Source organism: Megalobrama amblycephala, linkage group LG3 (assembly GCF_018812025.1).
Source record: "Megalobrama amblycephala isolate DHTTF-2021 linkage group LG3, ASM1881202v1, whole genome shotgun sequence".
In the NCBI taxonomy this organism is placed as follows: Eukaryota; Metazoa; Chordata; class Actinopteri; order Cypriniformes; family Xenocyprididae; genus Megalobrama; species Megalobrama amblycephala.
Genome location: NC_063046.1, coordinates 9,856,498 through 9,871,559, shown reverse-complemented (window position 1 = coordinate 9,871,559; position 15,062 = coordinate 9,856,498). Strand labels below are relative to the sequence as shown.

The window sequence follows — 15,062 nt, the reverse complement described above, 5'->3', positions numbered from 1 at the left end:
CCAAATTATTAATCTACAAGCAATAGCACAATTAAATAAATACAACAAAACAAAAATACAAATGAAATAATCAGTGCTTTTAAGGTTTTTGAGGTAGGTCTGACAGTAGTTTTCAGGTACAGAAATTGAATAAAATAATCAAATGTAAAACAACACTGTATATAATCTTCAATGTACAAATTAAATAAAGGTTAATGCTTATTAAAGTTACAAAAAAGTGAAGAGCAGTGAGTGATTTCTTTGTCATTTGTAGTTTGATTAACATTAAAAACACAGACAGCAGCAGGAATATTAGGCTGCTGTCACTTTAAGAGCTGCACGGATCCAATATAATGATACACATGCGTTGTCTGTCCCGACCATGTTTACTAGGATACTTGCCATTGTGGGCATTTTGAGATAAATTTGTGTGAATTTGTCCGTTTAGGCGCAAGGAGATGTGAAAGAGAATTAATTTTATTAGTTGCACGCTGTCTGAGACGCGCAGATTTCTGTTTGTGCACACAAAACACACTACAGCGCACGCCAGTTCTCTTTCGTTTCTCCTTCCCTTGAATGTTTGTTTAAATTGGCAAGGCTTGAAAAACGTGCAAATGATACATTTTCGTGACCATGCAACACTGGTCTGATCGGGACACTTCAACTGTCTGGAACGTCTTTCACTCTGAAAGGCGCATCTGCATCCGCCATGTTTAGCACTGAATGAATGACAGCTGTTGCAAAAGGTAAATAAGAGGATGACATCCAGTGGAGAAGACTAGTAATAAGATTTTAAAAAAGATTGATTTGTCGCTATTGAGAATTGATATCGAATCGACCACATTTATAAAAAAAAAAAAAAAAAAAAAAAAAAAGATTAATAAAAAAAATCTTTTTTTTTTGCCCAGCCCTATTGGTGGTTGTACGTATCGCAGCAGCTTGAAAATGAAATGCCCGGTGATTGGTGCTAAAAGGTTAATCGCATTTGAAAATAACATGCCACCTAAAACGCATACAAATATATAAAAATGCATTTGCTGAAGCAACCATACCATTTTAGCTTATGTCTTTGAACTCCTGAACTTTTATCGGGACTGGTGTTTCACAGGACTCGTACCAGAGTGTTTGCAATACTGTACCAGGTAAATTTACTGTGTCAGAAAAGCCATACATATGTAGCTGCTTATATGTTGCAAAAGTCAAATGTATTAGCTTATAAATCATGCACTATGGTAAAAGTGTTTTGAGATCATAACTGTATTGTGCAATGACTGCATGAAAATGATTTATTAATCCATACCCTGGATCTAATCATAATTTGTGTGAAAAGGAATAAAAGTTGATAATGTTCTACAGCCTCTAATGTTCATTTCAGAAGAAAACTGTTGTGAATTGTATGTATAGGTACATTTTTGGAGTTATAAAAATAATTTTATGATGATATGCCTATGTTGGTAATTTTGCTATAAAGCACAAATTGGAGCTGATGTAGAAAACTGCTTCATATCTATTTCAGAGAAATCAATTAATCAGCAAGCTTAAACGACAACTAAATGTCTTGAGATACAAAAAACCCTCATTGTCTTTCTGTGTTTCACAGCTCATAGAATAAAAAGCCCCATGCCATTTCCAGACTGTTAAATCGCTCCGTTTCACTACGTGGCGTAATTGGCACAAATTGCTCTCCAGGTGAAAGCGGAGCCTGTTGTTTAAGACGGATGCTACCTCCACGCGCTCCTCTGGTCCCCCTCGCGCTCACATCACTGCGATCTTAATTAGCTCACCTGTCGGCCTTTATCCTCTACGGACGGCACCTTAAGCGATCACGCTCCGTTGGGCTGCTGCGGTCTCGGTGTCTCAGACACAATGGGGGCGTGTCTTCTTTTGATTACCACCACCCCCACCTCTCCAGGTCTTAATCAAAAGAGGGAAACATGTGTTTCACCCCATTAAGGAGCAAATCGGTCAGTTGGGATCAGAGATCATGAGATGTGCTGTTGGTCAAAAGTTTAGGTTCAATAATATTTTATTAAAAAAAAGAAATTAATACTTTTATTCAGCAAGAATGCATTATATTAATCAAAAGTGATTTCTATTTAAAAGAAATGCTGTTCTTTTGAACTTTCTATATTTCAAATAATCCTGAAAAAATCATGTACTAAGCATTTAACTGTTTTCATTTCATTTCATAATGTTGTTAACCACAGAAAATAGTTTTGAAACTTTGAGACTTAAACATTATGTGTTGACATGAACACTGCTTTAATCTTTTCAATGTTATAATCCAGTATTTCCAGTCATATCTCGGCCATGTAAAGCCGATAAACCCTGTAATATTTCACAAGTTCATCCTCCTAGAACAGTAGTCCTGCTACCCAAATCACGAGAAACATCTTAACGGCGCAAATAACTCACAATATTTAAAAAAAGGAATTCAGGTGGTTTTATCAAATTTAAAATGAGCTTCATTTTTGCTTTTAAAAATTCATTATTTTAAACTGAGAGACTTTCAAAATTAATTTCAGAACGAATTACTGTGGACATTTGTTGGCATTATGCAGTAGATGCTGTGAGTCCTTTTAAACAACTGAAAGGCACCTGGTGGTGGCTGTTTTAAGTCCAGTTGTCAATCTTTGAGTAATTGATGGCTATCAAAGCTACATGCAGAGTGGCACAGTGTGGTCATTACAACATGTTGTGAGCCAGAATTGTAGGGAAAGGCTGAAATGATTGACTGAAGTGACAGAATGAAAGACCCTGAGGTGGGAAGTGTCCAAATACTATATTTAGCATCATTACTCCAGTCTTCAGTGTCACATGATCCTTCAGAAAGAGTTATTATCCGTGATGAAACATTTGTTTCAGCATTTTTTAATGAATAGAAAGTTAAAAGTATTTATTTGAAAAAGAAACTTAAATTAAAGTAAATGTCTTGAATAAAGTAAATTAATGTTGTTGAAATTAGTGTTAATTTCTTTTCTTTTTATTTCTTTTTTTTATAAATCTTACTGACCTCAAACTTTTGAACAATAGTGTGTCTGTTGTTGAATAATGTTAAATTTAATATTCTTATTTTTGTAACTTTTTTTGCTCACCAGCCACTGTGTCTGGTGGTTTTCCAAAATTACTAGCCACTACTATTTTCACTGGCCACAATTTTGACATCGATACCATGGGGGAAAACTGCCATATAGATATTTTTAATATTATCTCATAATTTGGCAGCAGGTATATTAGGCTGCTGTCACTTTAAGACCTGACACTGATCCATTATACTGTTACACATGCGTTTTCTTTCTCCATTGTTTACATTCACTTAAACCATAACTGACTGTGTTTATGTGAATACTCACCAAGACCAGCATTTTGACATTATTTTGTGTGTATTTGACTGTTTAAGCGCAATAAGCAGTGAAAAAGAACTCAGTTTAGTACTGAGAGGCGGCTTTATGTGGCGCACTTTGGGTGTGAGCACAAAATCTGCAGGAACGAGTAAAATTATGTGCAATCCCATGCCGAAATTCAAGCCCTGTAACACCAACAATATTCATCTGGAGCAAATGAAACGAGTGAGTGAGGGGAGGAGGGTTTGTGTGTCGACTCGCTGTCGGAAAGATGAGAAAGAGAGAAAGAGCAGCTGGTATCGTGTATCTCTTCTGCAGAAAATGAGTATTTGAAGTATTTCAGATTTTTCAGTATCGACATGTTTCGAAAAATCAATATTTTTGACAACACAACACTGCACTTAGTTTATTATTTCAGATGCCTTTTTAAAAGACTACAAATTAGAAATGTATATATTATATATAAAATTCAACCGGCCAAAGTGGCTAGTGTGAGTGATTGCTTTACACACCACTGCTGAAATCCACCTGCATTTGGCGTGTTGGTGGGTGTTAATGTCAAGCCCTGCGTTTTGCTTGAAAGGTATGCCTATGCTAACCTTCCTTCAAAAAATACCAGTACAATGTCATTCATGCAATTTTAAGTGTGACTAGAAGGTCTAAAAAGTAAAGACAGAATGTGCAACTTAGAGCAGGTCAAATGTTTTGACCTTCCTTGTTAGGAGTTGCACATCTTACCCCTGATTTAACATAGAAGCGCTGTGTCACTGGGATCAGAATCACTGTCCCGTTAACACAACGCTCGGTTTCAGCTCACCGCAGACCTCAGGGGGAGCGCCCGGAGCTGACGGAGGTGCCAAAGTCTTTAATTAATTTCATTTCATTTCATTTGATTTAATTAGTGATGTATTTCCTTGCGTCTGCATATATGGGTTGGTTGCCAGGGTTACTGCCAATGTCAACAGCCTTTTGTGATACCGAAGCAAATCCCGTTTTATGTTGGCAACATATGCCACAGCCATGAGTTGTTTTAATTGAAGTGTACGCAGGTATCGTCAACTTTTGACCTGTTATGAAGCTGAAATCATAATCATTCACATTCAAGCACTTTGCTGTAAATAAACCCTTGCATGAAAAATGACTCCTTACAGTGAATCAGTATGATTAATTGCGCAATTTGACACTTGTTGCTTTAGATTAAATCATCTGATAAAAGAAAGAAATGTTAAATGGGATTGCATTTTTACCCTTACACTTCCCTTTAAAATTTTAGGGTCAGTAATACATATATTTTTAAAAGAAGTCTCTTATTCTTACCAAAGCTGCTTTTATTTGATCAAAAATACAATAAGAACTGGAATATTCTGAAGTATTGTTGTATTTGACTCGCTTTAGGTCTCTCGTGCATCTCAAATTGCCATCTTTTCAGCCCATCGATCGGTGTATTAACCCTTAAACGGGCAACGTGCACCACGGGATGCATATACTTTAGTCTCTTGTAGGATGCACGAGATAATTTTTTCATCCAGTACTGTTGTCAATATAATGGTTGAGACTATGTGGATCATGTGACTTGGTTTAAATTTTCTGTGCTCATTTTGTCAGTTTGACCTAAAGCAAATATGTCCGCTCATAGTGCTGGGCATTCTGACTTTGTAGAAAGTAGGCATATAAAATAGAAAATTAAGTCATATGTTGATCATGCTGTTGTTTACCGCATTTGGAAAAGTCTGTATCCAATGAGATACGTAGCCAGATTAGGGTAAGAAAAAAGGATTATCCACAGTATTGGCAAGGTAAACTGGGCCCCCTGTACACAATCCCCTTTCTCAATCTATGTATTGTCAGTTAATAAATGTGCAAATGGTAATATTCTTTCATTTTAGCTATTTTCTTGCAGGGTTTCACACAGCTCATTTTATGGTAGAACATGGGTGTCCAACCTTGCTCCTGGAGGGCTACCGTCCTGCAGAGTTTAACTGAAAATAGTCTTCAGGGTTACTTAGAAAATTATAAGTTGTATCATAAATTACATTATATAATTGATTAGGGATAGAGCCAAACCCTGCAGGACAGTGGACCTCTACACTCTAAAAAAAAAATAAAAAATGCTTGGTTAAAAACAACCTAAGTTGGGTCAAATATGGACAAACCCAGCAGGTTGGGTTAAAGGGCACCTATTATGCCCTCTTTCACAAGATGTAATATAAGTCTCTGGTCTGGTCAATTTCCAGCTTAAAATACCCCACAAATTTGCCCCTATTTGGGGGTGAGCAAAAACATGCCTTTTACTATATTACTGTATTGCTGGCTAAAAAAATCAATCCAAAATTGGTTGAAAAAAGTAGCTGGGTGAAAACAACTCAATCCCTGTGTTTGTCCATATTTAACCCAGCATTTTTTAGAGTGTAAGGTTAGAATTTCCCACCCCTGAGGTTGAAGACGAAACAGTTGATCAGTAAAAAAAAATATAAGAAATGTATATGCCTCAATTTTAGGATACTTGGACATTTCATACATGAAGCATATTTTGCATATTACCTTTTTTGTATCAAATAAATCACAGAAACATTGATGGCCTTTTTTATACCTAAATAGGGCAACGTATCCTGGGAGACACAACTCACAAAATACTATATCAAATATTTCAAAAATTCCTTTGGATATGTTTTACTTAAGTCCAGATGATATAAAAAGTAACATTATTTATTTTTATTTTTTTTTGCTGATCATTTTCTACTCTTGCCTGTTTTAAGTATGTTTTGTTCTTCTCCCATTTTCTCTTAGTCTGTTACCATCACCCTATCAAGCTCTCTTGAAGTCCATCCAGACGGTCATCCGGAAGGAAGGGTTTGATGGATCCACACCCCAGGTTGGTTAGCATTTATTTAGCTATTTGTTAGGGATGTTAGGAAATTTTGGCTGATATATTAAAGCCGATAACTAATGAATTATTTCCTTCAGATGTGCACTGTTCACCATGATGGCTTTGAATTGCTTGAAATATGATTGGAGTCACTTCAAAAAGGAAAATACAGTTAAGTACAATGTACAGCGCAAGTCTGCCATATAAGCTACATAAAGTTATAATGAGAACATTATAATTGTGTGCTTTTGTGGTGAAAACATTTGTCTTTGTATTCATGCTCTCAAAAATTATATAAAAATTTGGATTTAGATTTATCTGCCAATATATCGGTTATCGGCTTTCAAATATAAAGAGTTATCGTATCGGCCAAAATCTTCATATCGGTGCATCCCTACTATTTGTTATTATCTCTGTCTCTGTTGTTTTTGTGATCATGCAGATAACGTTTTTCCAAAAGTTATGATTTTAAAGTGCCCCAATTCTGCTTTTTTGGATATTCTTCTGAAATGGAGATTTCTGAAAAAAACTAATTTTGAGAAAACGGACTTTAAAGATAGGTACTTTAATTGAAATCTACATTCGCAAATACATAAAGTGCTATAAAAGATACACTTAAACATGTATTTTGGATGTTTTCTTTCCACTAGTCTGAAAAAACACTTCTCAAAAATCTCAAAATTGAAAGATGCATGATGGCAAAAGCAGTGTTTTTGCCTGTAGTGTCCTGCCTTAAATTGAGTAAAAAGGCTGTAATGAAATGCACAGTTAACAGTCTCACTGTCATTCACACCTCAGGAACAATGAAAGCATTTTGCTTCAGGCAATGTTTTTACAAGACCTTTAATTTGTTGTTTCATTGATTGGTCTCGGTTGGCTAATTGTTGCCTGATTTCTGTGCTTTCACTTCCTTTGTAATGTGGCTTTTTCGTAGCTTGTGATAATTAGGAAGTAGAAATGAACTTCGAATATAAAGGCTGTATGTTTTATTTTATTTTCCACCTTTATTCCTCTTTTTCTCATCCTCAGTTGTCAGTTTCTCCATGTTGTGCTTGAATCTCTCTCAGGAGGGAGATGGATTCCCTTGGGTTCCTCTTCCTTAAAGCTGAGTCCTATTAGTTTTGTGGTAAACAGGCCAAGACAGACACTGGGCAATATGCCCTCTGTCTGTTCATATTCATTAGCTCCTACTGAGAAGCAGGGGAGCTTGGCCCCTCTGGGGGCCCCTCTCAGAAACGGCCCCATGATAGCCCCTGTCTTGACTTCCACATCAGCACTGCATCTGCTGAGCCGCTCTTGGGACCCGGCCGCTTGAGGATACACTCGCTATTTTTAATCAGTTTCTAACTTTATGTGGCTCTAATGTGGCTTCTGTCATGTGGTGAACTCCACAGATGGTCTAGTGACCAAACTTTGTGTCACTTTAAATAATAGATTGTTTTAAAGAAAGCATCTTTAGAGTATATTAAAAAACCCACCTGATCTCACGGCAATTCGTACATATTTTACGAGGTGGCTAATTTGTACAAACTGTATGAATTAGTACGAGTGAGGTTGTACGAATTTGTACAAATTAGCCATCTCGTAAAATATGTACGAATTGGTCGTGAGATAGCGTTGGAAAAACAGTTGTCAGTTTCTCTTTCAATTAGAATCACAACTTCATTATCTACTATAAATTGGCTCTCCAGTGTGTTCATGTTTTTACTCGCGGATGTCTGACCTTGATGGACTGAACAGAAAAAAATGAACCGGAGAAGATTTCTAGGCCAAAGAAGGTGGAGCCTTAAAGGTGATAAAAAGGATCTTTTCGTCGACTGAGAAACCAAAGACTTTTAGTGAGTTTTCGTGCACGAGTATTGGAACACAAGTGTTTGTTTACCACCGGCATTCGCTGTGTCGTGTTAGTGGATTCATTATGTCGGACTCACGGCAGGTAACTCATAATCTGCAGTTGTTACTCCTGTCTCCTGACAAAAACATTGCATGCGGCGCCTGTAGAGTGTGGAAAGTTACTGGAGAGTGCAGCCGCGCTCGTCTCTCACAAGGAACATCATGGCAGTGATTGACAAGCCAGAGGGCCAATCGTTTACGCGATGATCGTCTGATCATCTGATGTATATTAATATTATTCCTTTCAGTGCACTTAATAAATAGTCTTTTATCAGTTAGTGAAGACAGTTTCAAGTAATATTGCAAAAATGTATAAAACAAAACATCCTCTTTAGCACCTTTAAGGGGGTCGCACACCGGACGAGAAGCTTATGCCTCGGACAACTCGCAGGTATCGCACACCGGACGCGCATTATATAGGTGCAAGCTCAATTTTGAATCGACTCCTGATAGAAGAGCTGCATGATGGGAGAGTTTTACGTCAACAGGGAAGCGTTACATATGTCTATGCTTTAATATTTTGCACTGAGGTTAGTGTACATGGAAAAATGGCACAACAGAGCAAAATTAAAGAAAAGGCTAAGTTTATTATACATTTTTAGACTTTATTCAAGCTGTTAAACTAAGAACGTAAAACTGATGTATCTTGCAGCACAGGGTGAATTCAGTATATACATTAATGACGATTTGAGAGAAATATAATATAAATTTAATGTTAAACAATGTACATGGCGCTCTGTGGCACGGCAGGATTTTGAACAACTTCCTGAGTCGTAGCTGGGCCGCTGAGCTTCACCAAAGTCCCTTTAAGACAAGTCGTTTTACTCGGCGGCCATCTTTGAAACGCCTCTCGGGCATCCTGGGCATCATGCAATCTCTTTGAATGGGGAAACATCAAATTCTCCAAAACTGTTCGCCAACCTTACGATTAAATTTCATATTTGAAATCACCAATGAAATCCAACAACAACCGGCTCATAAATTTAGTTTCTAAACGCTCGAATCATGACAAAAAAAACCTATTTTTCAGGCTGGATCAAGTTAATGCGCATGCGCAGACCTAAATGCGCGTCTCTTCGGAGGCGCGCGTCTGACTGTTTCTATAGAAACCGGTGATTCTAACAGCCGCTGAAGTGACGCGATGACTTTACCAGTCGGCGATTGGCTCTTATTTAGAAGGCGGGACTTATTCCGCCATATTGCGCGTTACACTTTCTCCCATTCAAAACAATACGAGTGACACGTCTTGTGTTATTCTATAGTCTTTGGCTTCACGTCTGGTGTGCGACCCCCTTTAGAACACACCTAACTATTACATCATCACCACAGACCAATGGTACTTTAAAGGTGTTTACCAGCTGGAATGAACTTTTCTGATAAGTTCGCTTTGGGAAGCTGTTTTGAACTCACAAAATGAACATTTTTTGGCCTGATTTTGTTCGAAATTATGTCATACCAGTTCGTTCTTCGATTTTGCTTGGAGTATATTGGGGCCTTTAAAGTAAACAGATCTATACCTTTATTACATGAAGTTAGTGTAACCTATACAAAAATCCCATTCAAATTTATTCCAGAGTCTAAAAAACCTCTTTTCTGAGTTTATGTCTCACAATTCTGAGGTTCATGCAATTGCAAGGTATAAACTTGTAATTGAGAGTTTACAACTCACATACCTTTTTTTTAAAAATCAGATTTAGATCTCACAGTTCTCGGAATTCTGAGTTTACATCTCACAATTCTTTTTTGTCCCCTCCCACGGAGTAACAAAATAAAAAAGGTAAATGAGACTTTATCTCACAGTTTTTTTCTCTCACAGCTGCAAGTTATTTCAGACATTTCTTCCAATTCAGAGAGAAAAAAAAAATCTGAATTGTAAGATAAAATGTCACAATTAACTTTTTAATTTTTTTTTTTTTTTTTTATTCTGTGACAGAAACAAGCTTCCATTAAATACTACTAATATAGCAAATGGTAATGAAATTAAATAATTTTCTTTAGTATTATTTTATTTTATTTATTTATTTATTTTTTTGTTAAATGGAGTTGTAGTTCATTAATGATAACCATGTCTGTGTACAATTTTGTTAGATCACATGAAGACATTTTGGGAAAAAATTACAGTTTGACCTCACTTTTGAAAATAAAAACCTTCTGTTTTTAACTCTTTTATCAATTTCAGTCTTACCAACTGTGCAAAAATTAACTAATTAAGCTCATGTCACATAATTTTCAGTACCTGAAAAACAACATCCCAATATTAAGCAACCTAAACAATGCTTAAAAATGAACAAGAATAAGAATTTGACAATGCACAGAATTCACAATTAAAGGCTTGTTCACACCTAGAACAAAAACAATAACTATATTTACTCCCATACCAACACACAATAATGTTGTTTAAAAAAGCAAAAAAAATTGATTGACTGTAAATGTTTTTGTTCATCAGCTTAAATCAAATTATTATATTGGTAACAATATAAAGTCTCTCAAATGAACTCCAGGGTTTTAAAACAGTGTTTTATTTTATTTATTTTATATTTCAGAGATTTCTTTTCCATTTGCACATATTGTAGTTACACTTTAGGCTTATGTCAACCCAACAAGCAATTAATTAAAAAGGAGAAATTGCTTGTTGTGTAAAATTCTGCTAAAATATAAAATGGTAATAGAACAAAATAATAAATTAAGTGGAGTTCTAATTTAAATAAAGTCAAGCTAATCATGTCTGTGTACAGTTTTGTTAGATTACATGAAGACATTTGAAAAAAAAAAATCTATTTGTCCTCCCATTTACAATGAAAAAACCTTCTGTTTTTTACTCTAAATTTTTACATTTTAGCAAGACTAAACTTTGTGCAAAAATTAGCAAATCAAGCTTGTGTCATATAATTTTCATTTGTTGGGCAACTCCAAATTTAGACGTGTAAACAATCTTATTATTGCTCCTTTGAAATGAAATGTAACGTCTTATTCTGTTTTGTAGTTGCTGTCTCGTTTATGCTAGCTCTTTCTTGTTGATATTTGCAGTGTTTTTCTTTGAATCCGTGGCACTGATGGACACCTCGGGCTCCTCACCCTGGAAGTCCTCGATCCCCGTCAGTCAAACGACGGATTAAGCGCTTACATCATCAAACAGTGCCGTTCTGTTGGCAGAGGTCGCGGAATGTGATGAGGTTGAGAGAACATGGGCACAAAGGCAAGAATGTTCAGAATGAGAGCAAACAGGGACAACAGTGAGACTGACCAAAATGTTTGTCAGATTGGCGACTCAATTCTAGTATGATTGCAATGATCTATGAAGTTTGAATTAAACTTAAAGTAAAACATTTATTGGTTGTGTTAGCATTGGTAGTGGACATTTATTTTATTTAAAGAATAGCAGTTGTGTTTGTTACCATCAGAATTGGTTATAAGCGTATCATCTTTCTCTTGCACACATAGTGGGGAAAAGAGTGTGAGTGATAAAAAAGCTGGAGTGTGTCTGAAGGCAAAGAGGAAGCCAGTCAGGAACACCCTCTCTGGTGAAATGTTGAGCTCAACCCTAAAGAAGCTTTGGAAACAGTCAAACAATGAGGTTTATTTAACTTAAGATGCTTGTGATTGCTGGACGGCGTGGAGGGTGTTTATTGTCAGTGGTCGAAGGCTGATGTGAGGAGAACAACCAGGGCGGTAGACCTAATTCAACACCATGACTATTTTCAGCTGGTTTGTTTAAGATATCTACCCTCCTTTTCTCTATTTCAAAGATATGAGCAGGCTGTTTAGTTATTCACAATACAACGATTTCATTGAATGAAGGCCTATGCACAATAACATCAATAGAACTATATACATATAGTGTCCTATTTACACTTAAAAATAAAGGTTCTAAATGGGCATTTTCACAGCAATATCCTGGAAGAACCACCCCCCCACAAAGAACCTTTCATTTTTTCTTTATGTGAAGAACATTTATGGAACTTTTATGGAATGCAAAGTTTCAGTGAATGTTAAAGGTTCTTCATGGAACCATCAATCCCAATACCATTACTTTTAAAAGTGTAGGATGATGTAAAAGCTAGATTATAATAGCTTTAAACATTTTTTGTCTGCTATTATAGAACTATTTCTACAGTGTTTTCTACAGTTACATTAGCCAGAATTAAATTTTATCTTTCCCTTTAATTAAGAGGAAAGGATGCAAAATAATATTTCCATGTATATAAAGCCTGTAAAAATCATGGAAATATTATTTTGCACTGTTTCCTGATTGGCAGTTCAAGATCAGAAGTGTAATTATGATTATACGCAGCACGTTTGAGCTTCTGCAAGAACCAATGAGGTTCATTCTCTTGTTATGCGGCACGTTTGAGCTTCCGCAAGAACCAATGAGGTTCATTCTCTTGTTACGCAGCAGGTTTGAGCTTCTGCAAAAACCAATGAGGTTCATTCTCGTGTTACGCAGCACGTTTGAGCTTCTGCAAGAACCAATGAGGTTCATTCTCATGTTACGCAGCATGTTTGAGCTTCTGCAAGAACCAATGAGGTTCATTCTCGTGTTACGCAGCACGTTTGAGCTTCTGCAAGAACCAATGAGGTTCATTCTCGCGTTACGCAGCATGTTTGAGCTTCTGCAAGAACCAATGAGGTTCATTCTGGTGTGTTACGCAGCACGTTTGAGCTTCTGCAAGAACCAGTGAGGTTCATTCTCGTGTTACGCAGCAGGTTTGAGCTTCTGCAAAAACCAATGAGGTTCATTCTCGTGTTACGCAGCACGTTTGAGCTTCTGCAAGAACCAGTGAGGTTCATTCTCGTGTTACGCAGCACGTTTGAGCTTCAGCAAGAACCAATGAGGTTCATTCTCGTGTTACGCAGCAGGTTTGAGCTTCTGCAAAAACCAATGAGGTTCATTCTCGTGTTACGCAGCACGTTTGAGCTTCTGCAAGAACCAATGAGGTTCATTCTCTTGTTACGCAGCAGGTTTGAGCTTCTGCAAAAACCAATGAGGTTCATTCTCGTGTTACGCAGCACGTTTGAGCTTCTGCAAGAACCAATGAGGTTCATTCTCGCGTTACGCAGCATGTTTGAGCTTCTGCAAGAACCAATGAGGTTCATTCTGGTGTGTTACGCAGCACGTTTGAGCTTCTGCAAGAACCAGTGAGGTTCATTCTCGTGTTACGCAGCACGTTTGAGCTTCAGCAAGAACCAATGAGGTTCATTCTCGTGTTACGCAGCACGTTTGAGCTTCTGCAAGAACCAGTGAGGTTCATTCTCGTGTTACGCAGCACGTTTGAGCTTCTGCAAGAACCAATGAGGTTCATTCTCGTGTTACGCAGCACGTTTGAGCTTCCGCAAGAACCAATGAGGTTCATTCTCGTGTTTCGCAGCACGTTTGAGCTTCTGCAAGAACCAATGAGGTTCATTCTCGTGTTACGCAGCATGTTTGAGCTTCAGCAAGAACCAATGAGGTCTATTTTCATGTTACGCAGCATGTTTGAGCTTCAGCAAGAACCAATGAGGTTCATTCTCGTGTTACGCAGCACGTTTGAGCTTCTGCAAGAACCAATGAGGTTCATTCTCGTGTTACGCAGCACGTTTGAGCTTCTGCAAGAACCAATGAGGTTCATTCTCGTGTTACGCAGCATGTTTGAGCTTCAGCAAGAATCAATGAGGTTCATTCTCATGTTACGCAGCACGTTTGAGCTTCTGCAAGAACCAATGAGGTTCATTCTCGTGTTACGCAGCACGTTTGAGCTTCCGCAAGAACCAATGAGGTTCATTCTCGTGTTACGCAGCACGTTTGAGCTTCTGTGAGAACCAATGAGGTTCATTCTCATGTTACGCAGCACGTTTGAGCTTCTGCAAGAACCAATGAGGTTCATTCTCGTGTTACGCAGCACGTTTGAGCTTCAGCAAGAATCAATGAGGTTCATTCTCATGTTACGCAGCACGTTTGAGCTTCTGCAAGAACCAATGAGGTTCATTCTCGTGTTACGCAGCACGTTTGAGCTTCTGTGAGAACCAATGAGGTTCATTCTGGTGTGTTACGCAGCACGTTTGAGCTTCTGCACGAATCAATGAGGTTCATTCTCGTGTTACGCAGCATGTTTGAGCTTCAGCGAGAATCAATGAGGTTCATTCTCGTGTTACGCAGCACGTTTGAGCTTCTGTAAGAACCAATGAGGTTCATTCTCGTGTTACGCAGCACGTTTGAGCTTCAGCGAGAATCAATGAGGTTCATTCTCGTGTTACGCGGCACGTTTGAGCTTCTGCAAGAACCAATGAGGTTCATTCTCGTGTTACGCAGCACGTTTGAGCTTCTGTAAGAACCAACGAGGTTCATTCTGGTGTGTTACGCAGCACGTTTGAGCTTCTGCACGAATCAATGAGGTTCATTCTCGTGTTACGCAGCATGTTTGAGCTTCAGCAAAAACCAGTGAGGTTCATTCTCATGTTACGCAGCACATTTGAGCTTCTGGAAGAGTTTGTTTTTGTGCATTAAGCAGGTTCGATTGAGCTTCTGTTCTGATTGTGTCTCTTGACAAAATTTGGACTAAACCACTTTTACGATCACTTTATGAACTTTTTGAAGTGTCAAAGCTTCAGTTTCGTAGCTGTCTATGGAGTAACAGAAAGCTTTCAGATTTCATCAAAAATATCTTAATTTTTTTTCTGAAGATTAACGAAAGTCTTATGGGTTTGGAATGACATGAGGGTGAGTAATTAATGACAGAATTTTCATTTTTGGGTGAACTAACCCTTTAATTTGACTTCTACAGTAGCTAACTTGTGTATATATTTTTATATATTTTGAGTATATTTGTCACCGAATGGCTTACTAAAGGCTGCAAAGCTATTAGGTATGATCTGTGATCATCTTCTCCTCATAAATATGCAAATATGAAGTTGTCCTTTTTTTCAAGATATCTGAAACTTGTATTGCGTCTTACACGGTTCCCTGAGGCCAGTCTTGTAGATGTTCTGATCTGAGACAGGTGTCC

At 37.5% G+C, this 15,062-nt stretch overlaps 1 protein-coding gene across 1 annotated transcript in view; it reads left to right on the top strand.

The window, feature by feature from the left end:
- The window catches only part of elp4 (elongator acetyltransferase complex subunit 4), a 106,231-nt gene that overhangs the window by 29,537 nt on the left and 61,632 nt on the right, over positions 1–15,062 (top strand). Inside the window, exon 6 of the mRNA XM_048183769.1 lies at positions 6,111–6,195. Coding sequence (XP_048039726.1) covers positions 6,111–6,195 — 85 coding nt within the window. The remainder of the gene's footprint in view (positions 1–6,110; positions 6,196–15,062) is intronic.